The sequence below is a fragment of the Hylobates moloch genome, unplaced genomic scaffold (genome assembly GCF_009828535.3).
Source record: "Hylobates moloch isolate HMO894 unplaced genomic scaffold, HMol_V3 SCAFFOLD_14, whole genome shotgun sequence".
Taxonomy (NCBI): domain Eukaryota; kingdom Metazoa; phylum Chordata; class Mammalia; order Primates; family Hylobatidae; genus Hylobates; species Hylobates moloch.
In genome coordinates this window covers 69,552,406-69,576,053 of record NW_026652289.1, presented here as the reverse complement: position 1 = coordinate 69,576,053, position 23,648 = coordinate 69,552,406, and the positions used below count along the sequence as shown (strand labels likewise).

General features: G+C 43.1%; 2 protein-coding genes and 1 long non-coding RNA gene across 4 annotated transcripts in view; 2 read left to right on the top strand and 1 right to left on the bottom strand.

The window, feature by feature from the left end:
• Positions 1-1,639, bottom strand: part of PATL2 (PAT1 homolog 2) — a 51,244-nt gene extending 49,605 nt beyond the window's left edge. The window contains exons 1-2 of the mRNA XM_058427761.1: positions 1,190-1,639; positions 389-507 (exon numbers count right to left, since the gene is read on the bottom strand). The gene's annotated coding sequence lies outside the window, so the exon portion shown is untranslated. The remainder of the gene's footprint in view (positions 1-388; positions 508-1,189) is intronic.
• Positions 1,640-1,818: 179 nt separating this feature from the next.
• B2M (beta-2-microglobulin) lies at positions 1,819-8,492 on the top strand. Of its 2 annotated transcripts, XM_032176296.2 has the most exons (4): positions 1,819-1,930; positions 5,768-6,046; positions 6,674-6,701; positions 7,957-8,492. In XM_032176296.2, the coding sequence occupies exons 1-3, from the start codon at positions 1,864-1,866 to the stop codon at positions 6,685-6,687; spliced, it is 360 nt and encodes a 119-aa protein (XP_032032187.1). In that variant the 5' UTR covers positions 1,819-1,863; the 3' UTR covers positions 6,688-6,701; positions 7,957-8,492. The 2 variants fall into 2 exon arrangements, with proteins under 2 accessions (XP_032032187.1, XP_032032186.1); XM_032176295.2 differs by lacking the exons at positions 6,674-6,701; positions 7,957-8,492 and having other exon boundaries at positions 5,768-6,084.
• An 11,130-nt stretch (positions 8,493-19,622) lies between these two features.
• Positions 19,623-23,502, top strand: LOC131381154 (uncharacterized). The gene is made up of 2 exons (XR_009209652.1): positions 19,623-20,184; positions 22,016-23,502. It is a non-coding gene; the product is annotated as an uncharacterized LOC131381154 (long non-coding RNA).
• The last annotated feature ends 146 nt before the right edge of the window (positions 23,503-23,648 follow it).

The window sequence follows — 23,648 nt, the reverse complement described above, 5'->3', positions numbered from 1 at the left end:
AGACTTTTTTCTGCCTGTACTGTTTTTCTTTTTTAATTGCTTTTTAAGTTGGTTTTCCAAGTGAGTAAATCAGAATCTACCTGAAATGGATTTTAAATTTAGTATTTCTCTGTGATGTAGTAAACAAGAAACTAGAGGCAAAAATAGCCCTGTCCCTTGCTAAACTTCTAAGGCACTTTTCTAGTACAACTCAACACTAACATTTCAGGCCTTTAGTGCCTTATATGAGTTTTTAAAGAGGGGAAAAGGGAGGGAGCAAGAGTGTCTTAACTCATACATTTCTGCATAACAATTATTCTTATATTTTAGTTATTGAGAGGGCTGGTAGAAAAACTAGGTAAATAATATTAATAATTACAGTGCTTATTAAACACTACAGAACACTTACTATGTGCCAGGCATTGTGGGAGGCTCTCTCTTGTGCATTACCTCATTTCATTAGGTCTATGGAGAGTATTGCATCTTCTTAGTTTAGGCATGGCCTCCACAATAAGGATTATCAAAAACCTAAAAATACGTAAAAGAAACTTAGAAGGTGTTTGTTGTGCTCCTTGGGGAAGCTAGGCAAATCCTTTCAACTGAAAACCATGGTGACTTCCAAGATCTCTGCCCCTCCCCGTCCCCATGGGTCTACTTCCTCTTCTCACTGTTCCTCTTAGAAAAGACCTGTGGACTCCACCACCACGAAATGGCAGCACCTTATTTATGGTCACTTTAGAGTGTAGGTTTTCTTAATGGGTCTGCCTGTCATGTTTAACGTCCTTGGCTGGGCCCAAGGCAGATGCAGTCCAAACTCTCACTAAAATTGCCAAGCCCTTTGTCTTCCAGCGCCTAAAATACTAATGTCAATGGAATCAGGCCAGAGTTTGAATTCTAGTCTCTTAGCCTTTGTTTCCCCTGTCCATAAAATGAATGGGGGTAATTCTTTCCTCCTACAGTTTATTTATACATTCACTAATTCATTCATTCATCCATCCATTCGTTCATTCAGTTTACTGAGTACCTACTATGTGCCAGCCCCTGTTCTAGGGTGGAAACTAAGAGAATGATGTACCTGGAGGGTGCTGGAAGCTCTAAAGCCCTAGCAGTTACTGTTTTTACTATTAGTGGTCGTTTGTTTTTTTTTTTTTTTTTTTTTTTTTTTTTTTTTTTTTTACCCTCCACAAATCAACAGAACAAAGAAAATTACCTAAACAGCAAGGACATAGGGAGGAACTTCTTGGCACAGAACTTTCCGAACACTTTTTCCTGAAGGGATTCAAAAAGCAAGAAAGGTACTCTTTCGCTAGGACCTTCTCTGAGCTGTCCTCAGGATGCTTCTGGGACTATTTTTCTTTCCCAGAGAATCGAGAAACCCTGCAGCGAATTCCCAAGCTCTAGTTATAAACAGAAGTTCTCCTTCTGCTAAGTAGCATTCAAAGATCTTAATCTGGGTTTCAGTTTTCTCGAATGAAAAATGCAGCTCCGAGCCGTTAACTGGCTGGGGCACCATTAGCAAGTCACTTAGCATCTCTGGAGCCAGTTTGCAAAGCAAGGGGGCGGCCTTAAGGTGCCTCCAGCCTGAAGTCCTAGAATGAACGCCCCGTGTCCCAAGCTGGGGCGCGCACCCCAGATCAGAGGGCGCCGATGTACAGACAGCAAACCCACCCAATCTAGTGCTTGCCTTCTTAAACATCATGAGACTCTAAAAAAAGGAAACTGAAAACGGGAAAGTCCCTCTCTCTAACCTGGCACTGCGTCGCTGGCTTGGAGACAGGTGACGGTCCCGGCGGGCCTTGTCCTGATTGGCTGTGCACGCGTGGAATATAAGTGGAGGCGTCGCGCCCAGCGGGCATTCCTGAAGCGGACAGCATTCGGGCCAAGATGTCTCGCTCCGTGGCCTTAGCCGTGCTCGCGCTACTCTCTCTTTCTGGCCTGGAGGCTATCCAGCGTGAGTCTCTCCTACCCTCCCGCTCTGGTCCTTCCTCTCCCGCCCCGCACCCTCCGTGGCCCTCTCTGTGCTCTCTCGCTCCGTGACCTCCCTTCTCCAAGTTCTCCTTGGTGGCCCGCCGTGGGGCTAGTCCAGGGCTGGGTCTCGGGGAAGCGGTGGGGTGGCCTGGGAGTGGGGAAGGGGGTGCGCACCCGGGACGCGCGCTTCTTGCTCCTTTCGGCGGGGAGCAGGGGAGACCTTTGGCCTATGGCGACGGGAGGGTCGGGACAAAGTTTAGGGCGTTGATAAGCGTCAGAGCGCCGAGGTTGGGGGAGGGTTTCTCTTCCGCTCTTTCGCGGGGCCTCTGGCTCCCCGGGCACAGCTGGAGTGGGGGACGGGTAGGCTCGTCCCAAAGGCGCGGCGCTGAGGGCTGTGAACGCGTGGAGGGGCGCCTGGGGTCTGGGGCAGGCGTCGCCCGGGTAAGCCTGTCTGCTGCAGCTCTGCTTCCCTTGGACTGGAGAGCTGTGGACTTCGTCTAGGCGCCCGCTAAGTTCGCCTGCCCTAGCATCTCCGGGTCTATGTGGGGCCACACCGAGGCGAGGAAACAGCACGCGACGTTTGTAGAACGCTTGACTGTGATACAAAGCAGTTTCGAATCATTAACTTATTTGTTCCCATCACATGTCACTTTTAAAAAATTATAAGAACTACCCGTTATTGACATCTTTCTGTGTGCCAAGGACTATACGTGCTTTGCGTCATTTAATTTTGAAAATAGTTATCTTCCGCCATAGATAACTACTATGGTTATCTTCTGCCTCTCACAGATGAAGAAGCTGAGGCACCGAGATTTTAAGAAACTTAATTACACAGGGGATAAATGGCAGCAATCGAGATTGAAATCAAGCCTAACCAGGGCCTTTTGCGGGAGCGCATGCTTTTTGGCTGTAATTCGTGCATTTTTTTAAGAAAAACGCCTGCCTTCTGCGTGAGATTCTCCAGAGCAAACTGGGCGGCATGGGCCCTGTGGTCTTTTCGTACAGAGGGCTTCCTCTTTGGCTCTTTGCCTCGTTCTTTCCAAGATGTACTGTGCCTCTTACTTTCGGTTTTGAAAACATGAGGGGGTTGGGCGTGGTAGCTCACACCTGTAATCCCAGCACTTAGGGAGGCCAAGGCGGGAGGATGGCTTGAAGTCAGTAGTTGAGACCAGCCTGGCCAACATGGTGAAGCCTCGTCTCTACAAAAAATAAAAACAAAAATTAGCCAGGTGTGGTGGCTCGCGCCTGTGGTCCCAGCTGCTCCGGTGGCTGAGGCGGGAGGATCTCTTGAGCCTAGGAGTTTGAGCTATCATGGCGCCAGTGCACTCCAGCGTGGGTAACAGAGCAAGACCCTGTCTCCTAGAAAAGAAAAAAAAAAAGAAAAAGAAAGAAAGAAAGAAAAAGAAAAGAAAAGAAAGAAAGAAGTGAAGGTTTGTCAGTCATGGGAGTTGTAAAACCATTAATAAAGATAATCCAAGATGGTTACCAAGACTGTTGAGGACACCAAAGACCTTGAGCACTTTCTAAATACCTGGCAATACACTAAGCGCTCTCACCTTTTCCCCTGGCAAAACATGATCGAAAGCAGAATGTTTTAATCATGAGAAAATTGCATTTAATTTGAATACAATTTATTTACAACATAAAGGATAATGTATATATCATCACCATTACTGGTATTTGCTGGTTATGTTAGATGTCATTTTAAAAAATAACAATCTGATATTTAAAAAAAATCTTATTTTGAAAATTTCCAAAGTAATACGTGCCATGCATAGACCATTTCTGGAAGATACCACAAGAAACATGTAATGGTGATTGCCTCTGAAGGTCTATTTTCCTCCTCTGACCTGTGTGTGGGTTTTTTGTTTTACTGTGGGCATAAATTAATTTTTCAGTTAAGTTTTGGAAGCTTAAATAACTCTCCAAAAGTCATAAAGCCAGTAACTGGTTGAGCCCAAATTCAAACACAGCCTGTCTGATACTTGTCCTCTTCTTAGAAAAGATTACAGCGATGCTCTCACAAAATCTTGCCACCTTCCCTGAAACAGAGAGTTCCAGGCAGGATGAATGTGTGCTCTGACCCCTGAGGCATTTATTATGTTCTTATTATTAGAAGCTCAGATGCAAAGGGCTCTCGTAGCTTTTAATGTTATGAAAAAAATCAGGTCTTCGTTAGATTCCCCAATCCACCTCTTGATGGGGCTAGTAGCCTTTCCTTGATGATAGGGTGTTTCTAGAGAGATATATCTGGTCAAGGTGGCCTGGTACTCCTCCTTCTCCCCACAGCCTCCCAGACATGGAGGAGTAGCTGCCTTTTAGTGATCATGTACCCTGAATATAAGTGTATTTAAAATAATTTTGTACACATATATTTAGTGTCAATCTGTGTATTTAGTAGCACTAACACTTCTCTTCATTTTCGATGAGAAATATAGAGTTTATAATATTTTCTTCCCACTTCCCCATGGATGGTCTAGTCATGCCTCTCATTTTGGAAAGCACTGTTTCTGAAACATTAGGCAATGTATTCCCAATCTGGCTAGTTTACAGCAATCACCTGTGGATGCTAATTAAAACGCAAATCGCACTGTCATATGCGTTACTCCATTTGGTCATAATGGAAAGTACGTTCTGTCCCATTTGCCATAGTCCTCACCTATCCCTGTTGTATTTTATCGGGTCCAACTCAACCATTTAAGGTATTTGCCAGCTCTTGTATGCATTTAGGTTTTGTTTCTTTGTTTTCTAGCTCATGAAATTAGGCACAAAATCAGAGAGGGGTCTGGCATATAAACCCTCAGCAGAAATAAAGAGGTTTTGTTGTTTGGTAAGAACATACCTTGGGTTGGCTGGGCGCGGTGGCTTGTGCCTGTAATCCCAACACTTTGGGAGGCCAAGGCAGGCGGATCACTTGAAGTCGGGAGTTCGAGACCAGCCTGGCCAACATGGTGAAACCATGTCTCTACTAAAAATACAAAACTACCGGGCATGGTGGTGTCTGCCTGTAGTCCCAGGAATCACTTGAACCCAGGAGGTGGAGGTTGCAGTGAGCTGAGATCTCACCACTGCACACTGCACTCCAACCTGGGCTTTGGAATGAGATTCCATCCCTCACCCCCACAAAAAAAAAATAAAAAAATAAAGAACATACCTTGGGTTGATCCACTTAGGAACCTCAGGTAATAATAATAACATCTGCCACCGTATAGAGCAATTGCTATGTCCCAGGCACTCTACTAGACACTTCATACAATTTAGAAAATCAGATGGGTGTAGATCAAGGCAGGAGCAGGAACCAAAAAGAAAGGAGTAAACATAAGAAAAAAAATGGAAGGGGTGGAAACAGAGTACAATAACATGAGTAATTTGATGGGGCTATTATGAACTGAGGAATGAACTTTGAAAAGTAGCTTGGGGCCAAATCATGTAGACTCTTGAGTGATGTGTTAAGGAATGCTATGAGTGCTGAGAAGGCATCAGAAGTCCTTGAAAGCCTCCAGAAAAAGGCTCTTAAAAATGCAGCACAATCTCCAGTGACAGAAGATACTGCTAGAAATCTGCTAGGAAAAAAAAAAAAAAAAAGCCTGTATAGAGGAATTATGAGGGAAAGATACCAAGTTACCAAGTCATGGTTTATTCTTCAAAATGGAGGTGGCTTGTTGGGAAGGTGGAAGCTCATTTGGCCAGAGTGGGAATGGAATTGGGAGAAATCGATGACCAAATGTAAACACTTGGTGCCTGATGTAGCTTGACACCAAGTTAGCCCCAAGTGAAATACCCTGGCAATATTAATGTGTCTTTTCCCGATATTCCTCAGGTACTCCAAAGATTCAGGTTTACTCACGTCATCCAGCAGAGAATGGAAAGTCAAATTTCCTGAACTGCTATGTGTCTGGGTTTCATCCATCCGATATTGAAGTTGACTTGCTGAAGAATGGAAAGAAAATTGAAAAAGTGGAGCATTCAGACTTGTCTTTCAGCAAGGACTGGTCTTTCTATCTCTTGTACTACACTGAATTCACCCCCACTGAAAAAGATGAGTATGCCTGCCGTGTGAACCATGTGACTTTGTCACAGCCCAAGACAGTTAAGTGGGGTAAGTCTTACATTCTTTTGTAAGCTGCTGAAAGTTGTGTATGAGTAGTCATATCATAAAGCTGCTTTGATATAAAAAAAGGCTATGGCCATACTACCCTGAATGAGTCCCATCCCATCAGATATAAACAATCTGCATATTGGGATTGTCAGGGAATGTTCTTAAAGATCAGATTAGTGGCACTTGCTGAGATACTGATGCACAGCATGGTTTCTGAACCAGTAGTTTCCCTGCAGTGGAGCAGGGAGCAGCAGCAGCACTTGCACGAATACATATACACTCTTAACACTTCTTACCTACTGGCTTCCTCTAGCTTTCGTGGCAGCTTCAGGTATATTTAGCACTAACGAACATCTCAAGAAGGTATAGGCCTTTGTTTGTAAGTCCTGCTATCCTAGCATCCTATAATCCTGGACTCCTCCAGTACTTTCTGGCTGGATTGGTATCTGAGGCTAGTAGGAAGGGCTTGTTACTGCTGGGTAGCTCTAAACAAGGTATTCATGGGTAGGAACAGCAGCCTATTCTGCCAGTCTTATTTCTAACCATTTTAGACATTTGTTAGTACATGGTATTTTAAAAGTAAAACTTAATGTCTTCCTTTTTTTTTCTCCACTGTCTTTTTCATAGATCGAGACATGTAAGCAGCATCATGGAGGTAAGTTTTTGACCTTAAGAAAATGTTTTTGTTTCACTTTCCTGAGGACTATGTATAGACAGCTCTAACATGATAACCTTCACTATGTGGAGAACATTGACAGAGTAGCATTTTAGCAGGCAAAGAAGAATCCTACAGGGTCACATTCCCTTCTCCTGTGGAGTGGCACGAAGAAGGCGTATGGCCCCAGGTATGGCCATATTACTGACCCTCTACAGAGAGGGCAAAGGAACTGTCAGTATGGTATTGCAGGATAAAGGCAGGTGGTTACCCACATTATCTCTGCAAGGTTTTGATCTTTCTTCTGCCATTTCCACATTGGACATCTCTGCTGAGAAGAGAAAATGAACCACTCTTTTCCTTTGTATAATGGTTGTTTTATTCTTCAGACAGAAGAGAGGAGTTATACAGTTCTGCACACATCCCATTCCTGTATGGGGACTGTGTTTGCCTCTTAGAGGCTCCCAGGCCACTAGAGGAGATAAAGGGAAACAGATTGTTATAACTTGATATAATGATACTATAACAGATGTAACTACAAAGAGCTCCAGAAGCAAGAGAGAGGGAGGAACTTGGACTTCTCTGCATCTTTAGTTGGAGTCCAAAGGCTTTTCAATGAAATTCTACTGCCCAGGGTACATTGATGCTGAAAACCCATTCAAATCTCCTGTTATATTCTAGAACAGGGAATTGATTTGGGAGAGCATCGGGAAGGTGGATGATCTGCCCAGTCACACTGTTAGTAAATTGTAGAGACAGGACCTGAACTCTAATATAGTCATGTGTTACTTAATGACGGGGACCTGTTCTGAGAAATGCTTACACAAACCTAGGTGTTGTAGCCTACTACACGCATAGGCTACATGGTATAGCCTATTGCTCCTAGACTACAAACCTGTACAGCCTGTTACTGTACTGAATACTGTGGGCAGTTGTAGCACAATGGTAAGTATTTGTGTATCTAAACATAGAAAAGTTACAGTAAAAATATGCTATTTTAATCTTATGAGCCCACTGTCATATATACAGTCCATCATTGACCAAAACATCATATCAGCATTTTTTCTTCTAAGATTTTGGGAGCACCAAAGGGATACACTAACAGGATATACTCTTTGTAATGGGTTTGGAGAACTGTCTGCAGTTACTTCTTTTAAAAAAGTGATCTATACAGTAGAAATTAGAAAAGTTTGGTAATGAGATCTGCAATCCAAATAAAATAAATTCATTGCTAACCTTTTTCTTTTCTTTTCAGGTTTGAAGATGCTGCATTTGGATTGGATGAATTCCAAATTCTGCTTGCTTGCTTTTTAATATTGATATGCTTATATACTTACACTTTATGCACAAAATGTAGGGTTATAATAATGTTAACATAGACATGATCTTCTTTATAATTCTACTTTGAGTGCTGTCTCCATGTTTGATGTATCTGGGCAGGTTGCTCCGCAGGTAGCTCTAGGAGGGCTGGCAACTTAGAGGTGGGGAGCAGAGAATTCTCTTATCCAACATCAACATCTTGGTCAGATCTGAACTCTTCAATCTCTTGCACTCAAAGCTTGATAAGATAGTTATGCGTGCATAAGTTAACTTCCAATTTACATACTCTGCTTAGAATTTGGGGGAAAAATTTAGAAATATAATTGACAGGATTATTGGAAATTTGTTATAATGAAACATTTTGTCATATAAGATTCATATTTACTTCTTATACATTTGATAAAGTAAGGCATGGTTGTGGTTAATCTGGTTTATTTTTGTTCCACAAGTTAAATAAATCATAAAACTTGATTATTGTCTCTTATATCTCACTCCCACTATTACCCCTTTATTTTCAAATAGGGAAACAGTCCTCAAGTTCCACTTGGTAAAAAATGTGAACCCCTTGTATATAGGGTTTGGCTTACAGTGTAAAGGGCCTCAGTGATCCACATTTTCCAGATTAGGAATCTGATGCTCAAAAAAGTTAAATGGCATAGTTGGGGTGACACAGCTGTCTAGTGGGAGGCCAGCCTTCTATATTTTAGCCAGAGTTCTTTCCTGTGAGCCAGGTCATGAGGAGTATGCAGACTCTAAGAGGGAGCAAAAGTATCTGAAGGATTTAATATTTTAGCAAGGAATAGATATACAGTCATCCCTTGGTCTCCCTGGGGTATTGGTTTCAGGACCCCTTCTTGGACACCAAAATCTATGGATATTTAAGTCCCTTCTATAAAATGGTATAGTATTTGCATATAACCTATGCACATCCTCCTGTATACTTTAAATAATTTCTAGATTACTTATAATATCGAATACAATGTAAATGCTATGCAAATAGTTTTTATTGTTTAAGGAATAATGACAAGAAAAAAAGTCTGTACATGTTCAGTAAAGACACAACCATCCCTTTTTTTTCCCCAATGTTTTTGATCCATGGTTTGCTGAATCCACAGATGTGGAGCCCCTGGATACGGAAGGCCAACTGTACTTTGAATGACAAATAACAGATTTAAAATTTTCAAGGCATAGTTTTATACCTGATGGCCAGCTTTGTTTATTTGACCAAGAATCTGAGTTAGCTAGTTCTAGGTATTGACAGGATAAATAAAACACAACACTGCTCCCAATCTTCTCAGTTTAGCGGAGGGACAGATATGCACTCAAAAAAATAATTAAAATATATCCTGATAAGAATATAGCATAGGTATGCGCGAAAAACTTGGCAATCGAAATTTTATTGTTCAGGCTGGGCGAGGTGTCTCATGTCTGTAATCCCAGCACTTTGGGAGGCCATGGTAGGATGATCGCTTGAGCCCAGGAGTCCAAGACCAGCCCGGGCAACATAATGAGACCCTGTCTCAATTCAAAAAACTGAATTAAAAAAAAACAAGAAATAATTTTTTAAAAAAAGAAATTTTGTTGTTCAACGAACAACAACAAAAATCTAGGGAGGTGTTAGAGAAGCCATTTGCCTGAGCTGAGAGTAAGCTGGTAGTGGTTCTCTTGATTGGTGGGTGGGGCCTGGGTTTCCAGGCATGGTAGCCAGGAAGGACAGCCACATGGCAGGTTTGGGTAATTCCAAACAGTGGAGCAAGGGTATCTGGGGGAAGACTTGTAGGAACTCAGCTGAAAAAATTGGAGGATGATACTCTGAAAGAAAAACAAAGTTTTAAAATTTCTACTCTTACACTTAACACAGAACGCTTCTGTGAGCAGATATGTAGGGGTTTTCCCCCACACTCCGTTAGAAGAAAAACTTCAGACAGATTAAATTTAACAGAGTTTAACTGAGCAAAAATGATTCTCAAACCAAGCAGCTGCCGGAGCCAGAATAGGTTCAAAATGACTCTGGGGGTGCCACATGGTTGGATAACATTTAGGGACAGAAAAAGGAAAGTGATGTGCAGAAAATGGAAGTCAGGGGCAGAAACAGCCAGATTGGTTGCAGTTCAGCATTTGCCTCATTTAAACAGGGTTTGAAGAGTTGGCCACCTGTGATTGGCTGAGGCTTTGTGGTATAAGAGTAAGTTACAGTCTGTTTACACATCCAGTTAGGTTACAGTTCACTGTGCAGAGAGAAATCTTTAGCCTGAACTTACATAGGGAGACAGCTTTATTTATTTATTTAATTTTTTTTCTGAGACAAGGTCTCACTCTGTCACCTGGGCTGGAGTTCAGTGGTATGATCATGGCTTACTGCAGCCTCGACTTCCTGGCCTCAAGCAATCCTCCCGCCTCAGGTTCCAGAGTAGCTGGGACTACAGGCACATGTCACCATGCCTGGGTAATTTTGTTTTTTAATTTTTAGTAGAGATGAACTCCTGGCCTTGTGCAATTCTTTTGCCTCAGCCTCCCAAAATGCTGCGATTACAGGTGTGAGCCACCCCGCCCAGCCAAAGCAACTTTAGGTTAAACCTTTTTTTGAGACAGTTTCCCTCTTGTTGTCTAGGCTGGAGTGCAGTGGCACCATCTTGGCTCACTGCAACCTCCACCTCCAGGGTTCAAGTGATTCTCGTTCCTCAGCCTCCCGAGTAACTGGATTACAGGCATGCGCCACCATGCCTGGCTAATTTTGTATTTTTAGTAGAGATGGTATTTCACCATGTTGTCCAGGCTGGTCTCAAACTCCTGGCCTCAAGTGATCCTCTGGCCTCAGCTTCCCAGAGTACTGAGATTACAGGCATGAGCCACTGTGCCCTGCCTAGGCTAAACTTAATTTAACAACACCAAACAATCTCCAGCAGACACCAACTGGGTATCCTATAATTCAATTCGATTTTGATGGGATCTACCTGGAGATGGTGTGAGATCCCACTGGTTGAGGGTTCAGTCCCACAAGACTGCCCTCCACTTCAGATGCCAATCACACATTGTAGGTTGTTACCTCTACTTCTGACTGACCAGCTGGAAACCAGGACTTCCATGACTCCCTCCTTGACTTTGGTTAATTTGCTAGGACAGCTCACATTTACCAATCTATTATAAAAGATTAAAGGCTACAGACGAACAGCTAGATGAAAAGATGAATAGGGCTATGTGTAGGGGGTTGTGGTGGTGACAGTCCATGCCCTCTCCAGGTGTATGCCACCCTCCCAGCACCTCCACACATTCAGCAAACAGGAAGCTCATTGTTCAAGAGTTTTTATAGAGCTTGATCTCCAGCTCCCCTTCACCTTCCCAGAGGTGGATGGGTGGGGGGTGGAAGTTCCAACACACTAATATTCTCATCTCTTGGTCTTTCTGGTGACTAGCACCATCCTGAGGCTATCTGGGGGCCCAAACCTATAGTGAGTATAACCTCATTAGCATATACTCAAGGGTTACCAAAGAGGCTTATTATTAATAACAAAAGATACACCTATCACTCAAAATTCAAAGACTTTTAGGAACTTCTGACAGGAACTGGGGACAAAGACCAAATGTGTTTCATATTATACCACACTTACCTAGGCCATTCATTAACTCTTCACCTGGCTGCAAACTAAAATTACATGTAGAGTTTATAAGAACAAAACACACACACACACACAAAACAACAAGCCAGGCACGGTGGCTCACACCTGTAATCCCAACACTTTGGCAGATCACGAGGTCAGGAGTTCAAGACCAGCCTGGCTAACATGGTGAAACCCTGTCTCTACTAAGAATACAAAAATTAGCCGGGCATAGTGGCACGCACCTGTAATCCCAGCTACTCAGGAGGCTGAGGCAAGAGAATCGCTTGACCCTCGCAGACAGAGGTTGCAGTGAGCCAAGATCATGCCATTGCACTCTAGCCTGGGCGACAGAGTGAGACTCCGTCTCAAAAACAGCAACAACAACGACAACAACAACACCACCTCACCAGCTTCCCAGACTCCCATCCAGGCCAATTAAATCATAATCTCTTGGTATGGAGCCCAGGTATAGTGTTATTTTTTTAAAAACCTCTAGATAGTTTTAATGTACATCCAAGATTGACAGATCCATTGAGTTCAATCATAAAGAACTCTCTCTCCATTCCATATCATTCAACAGAGCTATTTTATGAGGGGCTGCTCTGCTGGCTGATATTACAAGGTAATAGTATGTCAAAGTCAAATGAAATATAGAGTTGAATCGCTGAAATTAAAATGTTTTATTTGGGAGGAAAGAATTGCAACTCAGGGCATACACACAGACCAGCTGGTCTTTGGCATGTCTGAAGTACAAAAATGTTTTATAAAATGGGAAAATGTTACTTATTGCTCTGAGAAAATTTCACTGGTGCTAGTAAGGTTTTGAGGAGCTGGCAAGTTTTGACTGGCAAATGATGACGATGAACAGAACTAGTCTCAGAGTTGTAGCAGGTCATTTCAGTAGCCATTAGTTAAACCTGGTTTCAGGTGATAGCAGGCAGTTTCAGCTGCCAGGCTTGCAGAAAACTGCATTTTTGGAACAATGTTTTGTGCCCTGAGTGCTTCTCCCTGGCTTCTTGAGTCTGTTTTAGTTGAGTAAGACAAAAATGACCCAGTTTGTATGATCAACTTTCACAGTTCCTTTGGAGCATGCCTTAGTTCCTCTTTTCAGAAGAAGACAGCAAGCAAAGAGGAGGAATACTGGAAGCTTAATTAACCTTATTAAATATAATCGTGCAATGCAAATTAAATGGACAAGTCCCAACATCAGTAATAAAGAAGTAGATCCTACATACTGACATTGAAGAATACCCATACTATATTGCTGAAACAAAATTAGTTTCTAGAAAATATATGTAAGAAGCCACTTTAAAAAAACAAACTAGGTGGGACATGGTGGCTCAAGCCTATAATCCCAGCATTTTTGGAGGCCAAGGCAGGAGGACTGCTTGAGCTAAGAAGTTTGAGACAAGCCTGGGCAACATAGTGAGACCCAGTCTCTCTCTCTATTTATGTATTTATGTATGTATGTATGTATGTATGTATGTATGTATGTATGTATGTATTTATTTATTTGAGATGGAGTCTTGCCCTGTCACCCAGGCTGGAGTGCAATGTCACGATCTCGGCTCACTGCAACCTCTACCTCCCAGGTTCAAACGATTCTCCTGCCTCAGCCTCCTGAGTAGCTGGAATTACAGGCACCCGCCACCACACCCAGCTAATTATTTTTTGTATTTTTAGTACAGACGGGGTTTCACCATGTTGGTCAGGCTGGTCTCAAACTCCTGACCTCATGATCCGCCCGCCTTGGCCTCCCAAAGTGCTGGGATTACAGGTGTGAGCCACCATGCCCGGCCGAGACCCAGTCTCTTTAAAAAAAATGGCTAACATGGTGAAACCCCATCTCTACTAAAAATACAAAAATTAGCTGGGTGTGGTGGTACATACCTGTAATCCCAGCTACTTGGGAGGCTGAGGCAGAATCACTTGAACCCAGGAGGCGGAGGTTGCAGTGAGCGGAGATTGCATCACCGCACACTAGCCTGGGTGACAGAGCAAGACTTTGTCACACACACACACAAAAAAGGGGATGCTTGCATCACTTGAGCCTGGGAGGTTGAGGCTGCAGTGAGCAGAGATCAGGACACTACACTCTAGCCTGGGCGATGAAGAAAGTCCCTCGAAAAGGAAAAAAAAAAGTAGACCCTTGCACCCCAAACCTGTATTGTTCAAAGGTTAACTGTATCCTCCTTTAAAAAGGGGTTACTAGGCCAGGCGCAGTGGCTCACGCTTGTAATCCCAGCACTTTGGGAGGCCAAGGCGGGCAGATCATGAGGTCAGGAGATCGAGACCACGGTGAAACCCCGTCTCTACTAAAAATACAAAAAATTAGACGGGCGTGGTGGCGGGCGCCTGTAGTCCCAGCTACTTGGAGAGGCTGAGGCAGGAGAATGGCGTGAACCCGGGAGGCGGAGCTAGCAGTGAGCCGAGATCGCGCCACAGCACTCCAGCCTGGGTGACAGAGCGAGACTCCGTCTCGAAAAAAAGAAAAAAAAAAAAAAAGGGGTTTGGGAGGCCAAGGCGGGCAGATCATGAGGTCAGGAGATCGAAACCACAAAAAAAAAAAAAAAGGGGTTACTGTTAAATAATAATTTTTATATCTTATTTTTTTCATGATCCCTAAGGAAAACATGTCACAAATGGACATGTCTTTCTAGTTTTGTCAACAACCACTTTCACAGTATTTTTGGGCTGTTGCTTTTTACTTGTCATTTTTGTGTTGTAAACCCTTGAAGCAAAACTCAAAGGTTTTTTCTTTTTTTCTTTTCTTTTCTTTTCTGAGACAGGGTATCACCCTGTCACCCAGGCTTGTGTGCAGTGGCACAATCTTGGCTCACTGCAGCCTCAGCCTCTTGGACTGAAGCAATCCTCTCATCTCAGCCTCCCAAGTAGCTGAGACCACAGGTGTGCACCACCCATTCCTGGTTAATTTTTTTGTGTATTTTTTTGTAGAGATGGGGGTCTCACTATGTTTCCCTGGCTGGTCTTGAACTCCTGGCTTCAAGCGATCCTCCAGTCTTGACCTCTCAAAGTGCTGGGATTACAGAGCCACCACACTCAGCCGTTTCCTATAATAAAAAAAATTTTGTCTGTGATGCAGCCATCAAAGTTTTAGAGCGAAAAATTGGCATTGTCTTTCCCTGGAGTCTAGACCTATAGGAAAAAAATTGAAGGCTAATATTTGGGTTCTAGATATCTTAAATAATAAAACATCTGTGATTACCTTGATTGAAAAGTTTGTGCATAGAAATTATTCTGGTACTTTGGAGAGCTACGAGAAGGCCTAATAGAAAAAAACTGATAAATACAATTAAAATAACAGTCGAGCATAATTAAGCACTTACTATGCACTAAACTCTATATATCTCCTGTCATTAGTTGGATGCAATTATTAGACATCTTTGGTCCTCCACAACATAGGTGATTAAAAAGTCTAAGAAACTGAGGAGTTATCTATGTCTTTGGTAAGACACACAGGCCCAACCGAAGCCTGCAATGATGTGCAGGCTTCCCCTCCCCCACGGACTTTTTTTTTTTTTTTTTTTTCCAGACAGAGTCTCACTGTATCGCCCAGGCTGGAGTGCAGTGGCGCAATCTCAGCTTACTGCAACCTCTGCTTCCCGGGTTCAAGTGATTCTCCTGCCTCAGCCTCCCGAGTAGCTGGGAATACAGGCATGCACCATCATGCCCGACTAATTTTTGTGTGAGTGTGTTTTTGGTAGAGATGGGGTTTCACCATGCTGGCCAGGCTGGTCTCAAACTCCTGACCTCGTGATCTGCTCGCCTTGGCCTCCCAAAGTGCTGGGATTACAGGCACTTCCTCTTTTTACTGTTTTCACTTAGAAAAACAGAGAGGACTTTTGCTGCCACTGAATGACACAGCACAGTTGAAGCGGTTTTCTCGTCATTTATTATGGCTAGAATGTTTGTCCCTTCTGAAATTCATGTTGAAACTTAATCCTGGCTGGGCAAGTGGCTCACACTTCTAATCCCAGCATTTTGGGAGGCTGAGACTGGAGGATCTCATGAGCCCAGGAGTTTGAGACCAGCCTGGGCAACATAGTGAGTCCTCCTCTCTACAAAAACAAACAAAAATTAGCTGGGTGTGGTAGCACACACCTGTAGTTCCAGCTACTTGGAAGGCTGAGGCAGAAGGATTGTTTGAACCCAGGAGGAGTTTAAGAGCAGTCTGGGCAATATAATGAGACCTCGTATCTGTCTGTCTGTCTGTCTGTCTATCTGTCTGTCTATCTATCTATCTATCTATCCATCTAAAATAAATTAAATTAAAAAATAAAAAATAATGAGGCAAAGGAAAGAAAGTTAATCCTCAATATAACAGTATTAAGAAGTAGGGCCTTTAAGAGGTGACTGGGTCATGAGGGCTCCTTCATGAATGGATTAATGATTAATGGGTTATCCTGAGAATGGGTCTGTTATAAAAGCCAGTTTCGCTCTCGCTCTTGTGCCCCTCTAAATCTTTATCTTTAGCCATGTTATGATGCCTCTCTGATATCTTTAGCCATGTTATGATGCGGAACAAAGCCCTCACCCAAAGCAAACCAGATACAGCCCCTCAACGTTGAACTTCTCAGCCTCTTCCATACATTTTTCTTTCTTTCTTTTTTTTGAGATAGGATCTTCTCTGTCATTGTGTCATTGCAGCCTCAAACTCTTGGGCTCAAGTGATCCTCCTGCTTCAGCATCCTGAGTAGCTGGGCTTACAGATGCAAACCACCATGCACCACTAATTTTTTTTTTTTTTTTTTGAGATGGAGTCTTGCTAGGTCGCCCAGGCTGGAGTGCAGTGGTGCGATCTCGGCTCACTGCAACCTCTGCCTCCTGGGTTCACACCATTCTCCTGCCTCAGCCTCCAAGTAGCTGGGACTACAGGCGCCTGCCACTATGCCAGGCTAATTTTTTGTATTTTTAGTAGAGACAGGGCTTCACCGTGTTAGCCAGGATGGTCTCGATCTCCTGACCTCATGATCTGCCCATCTTGGCCTCCCAAAGTGCCGGGATTACAGGTGTAAGCCACTGCGCCCGGCCACATCGCTAGTTTTTAAAAACTTTTCGTAGAGATAGATTCTTACTGTGTTGCCAAGGCTGGTCTCAAACTCCTGGCCTCAAGTGATCCTCCAGCCTTCAGCCTCCCAAAAAGATGGGATTACAGGCATGAGCCACTGCACCTGGCCTCTTTTTTTTGTATATTAGATGATCTCAGGTATTCTGTTATAGCAACAGAAAGACTAAGACAGAATCCTTAGCTGTCTGCAAGTGTGCATGCCATTTTCGTCATCTGAGAGTCAGTGAGTGTCTTAGGTAGAGTCTTGCAAAAGCAGGCCCTGAGCCAAAGATTTGGATGCAAATGATTTGTTAAGAAAGGGCTCTTCGAGACCTCGCCACTGCACTCCAGCCTGAGCAAGAAAAGTGAAACTGTCTAAAAAAAAAAAAAAAAAAGTGGGGGACTCCTAGGAAAAGAACAGTAAAGGAGTGGGGGATGAAGGACAGGGAATGGGAAGAAGCCAAGCGAGAGCGTGATTTCAGAAGTCCTACACTCAGCCTGATCACACGGGAAGCTCTAGAACAAAGAACACACCTCAGAGTTTTTCCTACCTCAACACAAAGGAGCTGGGCTTTGGTGCTCTTCATCATCCTGTCTTTGGCTATCCAGGGTTGTGGAATGAGGTGAAACATAAAACTCCGAGATACTTCCAGCTCCCTCCAGTGTCTGAGGGTAATCTGCAGGACTGAGGGTAATCACAGATGCTAGCTGTTAGCAGCAAACTATGCAAAAGCTGAGGACTGGCTCATAAAGCCAGATCGGGGTGAGGAATGTTTCCTGCAAACATCCTCTGCTGGGCCCATAACACAAGCAACCCCAAACTTCCATTACAAGTTCAAAGTTTCTGAGGGGATAGCATTACAGTGTGTATGATATTGGACTCAGACCTGAGTTTGAATCCTAATTCCACAAAAGAAATTGGAAAAGAGTCATATGACTGACTTGACCGTTTGTCACCATATCCATAAAATGGGATAATTATTCCTATATCATAAATTTACTTATTTATTCACTTAATCATTTGTTAAATAAATATGGAGTGTCTGCTTTGTGCCGGGCACTCTTTTAGGGTGGTTCTGAGAAGGGCTCTGTAAGATGCAAGACTCCAGGCAACTGCTTTTACTTCCAGTGGTTCTTTATTTTCACAGCTCATTAGAGCAAATTACCACAGCAGGGAGATATGGGTTGAGTATCCCTTATCCGAAAAGCCTAGCACCAGAAGTGTTTTAAATTTTGGATTTTTTTTGGATTTTTGGAATATTTGCTAATTATCAGTTGAGCATCTCTAATGTAAAAATCTAAAATCCAAAATGCCCCAATGACCCTTTCCTTTAAGCATCATGTTGGTGCTCAAAAAGTTTGAGATGTTGGAGCATTTAGGATTTCAGATTTTTGGATTAGGGATACTCATTTTGTACAACGGAAAACTTCTTGGCACTGATCTGGTGAAAGAAGAAACTATGGGAGAATCCCTTTCCCTAAAAGGCTTTCGATAACAAGATGGCCCTGACTCATTCTGGACAGTTCCTCCAAAGGTAGGCCTACAGGTAGAGCTCTTTTCTGGCAGCATAGGGGTTTTCCAGAATGAAGGTGTATTTTTTTTTTTTTTTTTTTTTTTACTGAGGCCAGGAAAGGTTAAGAGAATGAAGGGTTCCTAGTGATGATGCAGCAACCAAGTCATTTATGTAATGGAGCCTTATCTGACAGATTTCTAGGATAGAAACTCAGTATCCAAGCTCAGGCTTGGCAGACTGAGGTGGGCACCATCCCCAGGATTGCAGTGTGCATTGGAGGTTTCAACCCCAATCATAGTCAACAGCCCCCTTTCCCCCAACAACCTCTTTTTATAACAATTGTTTTGTGGTGATTCTTTTACTAATATGATTATGAAAATTAAGTAATTTAGCTTGTGAATGCTCTAGCTTGGCTGCACTGCTGGTATAAAGAAATGCCGGACACTTGCAACTGCCTAGGATCTCTGTGAACCAGTGGCATGGAAGACTGAGAGGCACGCTGTATTGATGGCTCAGATTCAGGTATGGTATTGCAGGTTCTGGTGTAATTTTCTAAGATGGCGAAAATCTCTAGGTAAAACTCCAAAAATAAAAAAAAAACAACATACATCTTCCTTTGAGTTACCTGGTAGTTATATTTCTGGAAAATTCAGTGTATATGAGCCTGAGGTAGTAGATGGTCAATAAATACTCAAGAAATAAAATAATCGAAAAATATAAAAATATAAAACACACTTCTTACATGTCCTTGGTGCTTGTAAGCCCAGATTATATGCAGGCTTTTTTTTTTTTTAGACGGAGTCTCTGTTGCCCAGGCTGGAGTGAAGTGGTGAGATCTGGGCTCACTGCAACCTCCATCTCCTGGGTTCAAGCGATTCTCCTGCCTCAGCCTCCTGAGTAGCTGGGATTACAGGCACCCGCCACCACCCTCAGCTGATTTTTGTATTTTTAGTAGAGAAGGGGTTTCACCATGTTGGCCAGGCTGATGTCGAACTCTTGACCTCAAGTGATCCGCCCGCCTCGGCCTCCCAAAGTGTTGGGATCACAGGCGTGAGTCACAGCGCCCGGCTGCTTTTTTATACATTAAGTGTGCTTGCATGAGACTGTGACCTCTGGCCCTCAGCCTCTTAATAAATACTCCAAGTGACTTTATTGGAACAACCACTGAGAATCACTTATCTAGAGAGAGGGAAGTTGCTGATCTCATCACTGCGTAGGGTGGGGTGAGGGAAGCAACCCTGCCCTTCCCCTTTCTCGGAAAGCAGCTGGCTTTGAAGAAAGAGAAACCAGGACGGGAAAGTCCTGATTTCTAATCTGAAACGGCGCTTTTTGTCCAGAGACCGGTGACGAGCGACCCTGGGCTCGGGTTTCGATTGGGCAGTTCGGAAACTGTAAAAGCGAATTAAAAGGGTGACAAGCTAGTGCTTTAGCCTATCCAGTTCCGGGAGTTTGCACCGAGAGGCTCTGCTTTGTGACCTTGGCTCTGCTCTGTGGGCGCCGCCCCCAGCCTGGGCGCGTCCGTCGTCGAATACCTTCTCCTCTGCCTCCCCCTCCCTCTGCTTCTCTCTCCAATTGCCCTCCCTGCCCTGCGGCCGCCCGGTCCTCCTTCCCAGCCCGGTGTAGCCAGGCACCCGGGTTCAGCTTGCTCGGGTCTCTGTCCGGGACTGGGAAGCCACGGAGGGCCGGGAAAGTGGCACACTCCTGGAGCGCAAGCTTCCTAACTCTCTCATCGCTGAATAACTACCGGGCAGGACTGGGTGGAACAGACAGCATATCTAGGTCATTGATGGGCTGCTGGGTGGATGGAGCTGGAAAGTGATGGGCACTGCTTTCTGGGGCTGCCCAGGTTTCTTCCGAGGGCTCTCTTTTCCTGGGCAGAGCGGGAAAGAGGAGGGGCAGGCCGGTCGCGAAACACAAATAGTCGAGAATAGCGATCTGGGGAGAAGCAGGTGTCTGTGGGGCCCAAGAGAAGTACCATCTCGGTAAGTAGGCCGGGGCATGCAGGGGAGCGCAGGGCCCTAAGCCCTTCTCTGGGCTCCGGCCGTTTTCCTGCTGGGCTTCTCATTTCCTCACTAGGTTCTATGGTTTGCCGATCTAAATCCAGCTCGTGTCCCATTGTATTGTGTAACATTTTTGGCAGCTTACATCTTTGTTTATTGAGATATAGTTCACAAACCATACAATTAACACATTTAAGTGTACATTTCAGTGGGTTTTAGTATATTCACGGGGTTGTGTAACCACCTCAATTTTAGGACATTTTCATCACTCCCAAAAGAAATTTTGTACCAGTTCGGTGTCACTCCCATTTCTCCCAAACCCCTAGTCCTAGGAAACCACCAATCTTTCTGTCTCTATGGGTTTGCCTATTAGTATTTCATAGAAACAGAAACATATAATATGTGGTCTTTTGTAACTGGCTTCTGTTTTCAAAGGTCATCATATTGTAGCAAGGATCAGTTCTTCATTCCTATTTATTGATGAATAATACTCTACTGTATAGATATACTAAGTTTTGTTTATCCATCATTAGTTAATGGGCATTTGGGTTGTTTCCACTCTTCTGCTACTGAGAATAAAATGTGGTTATCAATATTCATGTGTAAATTTTTGGTGTGGACATAGATTTTCAATTCTCTTGAGTATAATATAGGAGTGGAATTGCTGGGTGATATGGTAACTCTAGGTTTAATCTTTTAAGGAACTACTAGGCTGTCCTCCAAAGCTGAATGTACCACTGTGTATGAGAGTTCCAATTTTTCTACATTCTCACCAATACTTTTTATCTTTTTTTATTATGACCATTCTAGTGGATATGAAATGGTATCTCTTTATGGTTTTGATCTGTATTTCCCTAATGACTAATTATGCATTATTTTAAAATTATAAGCTAATTAATTTTTACAAAGATTTACATGCTGTGATTCTGACAACTTAACTTCTAGGTCACATGCTCAAAAGTCACAGAGCCTAGACCCAAACCAAGCCTCTCTATGGCTAATGCTCGAACTCCAACCTCTCTTTCCTAGAAGACAATCTGGGATAAATTTTTCAGAACTCCATTTGTTGCCTCTGTTAGAAAGAAAACACTGGGCAAGATGAACCTGCAAGTAGACTAAATGGTTTATTTCTTATTTGCTGTTAGGAGTGTGTAAGGAGATTTTTTGGTCTCCCATTTTTACTTTATAAAAAATGAATGAGTGGGCCAAGCACTGTGGTTCATGCCTGTAATCCCAGCACTTTGGGAGACCGAGGCGGGCAGATCACTTGCGGTCAGGAGTTTGATATCAGCCTGGCCAACATGGCAAAACCCCATCTCTACTAAAAATACAAAAATTAGCCGGGCGTAGTGCCATGTGCCTGTAATTCCAGCTATATGGGAGGCTGAGGCATGAACATTGCTTGAACCCCGGGGAGACGGAGGTCGCAGTGAGCCAAGATTGCACCACTGCACTCCAGCCTAGGTGACAGAGTGAGGCTCTTTCTCAAAAAAAAAAAAAAAAAAAAAAAAAAAGAAAGAAAAGAAAAAGCTCTTAATTGAAGTAGTAACCCTTTCTTGGGTGTTTAATGATATTGTGCTTCTCTTCATGTAAGTGCCCCTTAGATTCCTCCTCCTCACTACCATCAGGTCATGGAATAGGGAGGGGCACTCAGTTTCAACAGCAGTGGTCTCCAAATTTTGTTCAAACGCATAACTATAAAAAGTTTTTGGTATACATTCTCTATATATAGCTATACATTTTATACATATACTACTATCAGTCTTGATTTAGACATTACTAAAGCTTAATTTTTCTCTCATTTTTTTTTCAGTTAAAAATTCAGATTGAACTATCTTACAAATGGCTCCCAGAAGATCCACTCCCTGTGGGAGCACAGCAGTTGTGGAGGTGAAGACAGAACTGGACCCAGAATAAGAGTTCAAATATGCCAGAAAATCTGACCTCTAAATTCTTATAAGTCAGAGAGTGACTGAACAACAACAGTGAGACATTGAAGAGTTTTAATATTTTCTGTAAACCTTGGCACAGATCACTTACTTCTCTAAGACTGAATCCAAAAAGCACAATGGAATACTATAATAAGCTGAGACAGCATGGTGAATTCCAGACAAGCCTGAGCATTCCCTACAGCCAGAGAAGGAGGCCCAACACCTAACGTAGCCTTGGATGCAGAACTGATAGAACTTGGGGAAAGTGATTAAGTAGCTGACCTCACCTGTGAATCTCTAGCACCTGTAGTGATTGACCTAACTCACCATGACTCTGCAGTGATTATTGAACAAAGGAGGAGGCCAAGAGCAAACACAAGGTCACTCCAAGACCAAACTGGCAGTTGTGTGGTGAACACTGATGAGGAGGGAGTGAAAAGGGACAGAGATGTATGTATAACCAACAGTGCCTACCATAATTCCCTGCAAAAAAATTTTTTTGTCATATACTACCTGTTATATTCAGTGTCAAGTTTGCATGGATGGATGCTCAGAGATTGAACTTAGTATACGACACATCTACTCTATAGAATGTGGCCACATCTGTAGTGGGTGCTTCTGCACTTCCTTTACACATACTAACACTGCCCAGTTTGTTTGAAAAAAATCAGCCTCCATCAGTATCACTGCATTTATATATGATGTGTGCCTTATTGCGCAAGACAGATCCTGTGGCTGGATTTTTCCATGTCTTGCAGGAACTATGGGTTGTTGGCATCCAATGCTTTGAGCTTAAAAAGACTGATTTTTAAAATTGCTATCTGCAGTATATAAAAAACTCTTTGATTTCTCATATGCTCTGAGACTGCTTTTTGTTTCCTTTGGTTTTATGTTTCAGTGCTGGACTTCAGTTGCCAGAGTGTGCCAGATACTGGGGTCGTCCTTAAAGCAACTTTCTCTTTCTTATAGTCATCAGTTTTTAGTTGGCCACATGTGGACATTCTGGACCACATAAATAAAGACACCCTAGAGATGGTGAAGTAAGTTGTAAACTAAAAATAAAATCCCAAGCCCCCTAATCGACTGAATGGAACCCCTCTTGACCAAATTGACCCCAGAAAAAGCTTAAAACTGAGTTCCTGGCCATGACAGGATGGGAGGTCAGACACGCTTCATTATACCCCCGTCTCTTTTATGGTTTAGACACAACAACTGACCAGCATTAATGTCAAAATAAAGATCATAAGGCTGACAGAACAGACCCTTTGTGGTAATAACAAATTATTTGTAAGATCTAAGGCCATGCCAGGCAAGTTTTATGTCATGCACTCCTACACTTAAAGAATAAACTATGTTCTAACTGCCACAAGTTTTTCTATTATTTATTTATTTATTTTTTGAGACGGAGTTCTGCCCTGTCCCTTTTTCTTTTTGTTTAGCAGCTAAACAAGCACCAGCTGAGATAAGCACCAGCTGAGATAAGCAATTTTTTTTTTTTCTTGAGACAGAGTCTTG

Coding starts and splice junctions, on each gene's coding strand:
- B2M (XM_032176295.2), top strand. CDS start 1,864: ATGTCTCGCTCCGTGGCCTTAGCCGTGCTCGCGCTACTCTCTCTTTCT. Junction 1,931..5,767: donor TGGCCTGGAGGCTATCCAGC/GTGAGTCTCTCC, acceptor GATATTCCTCAG/GTACTCCAAAGATTCAGGTT.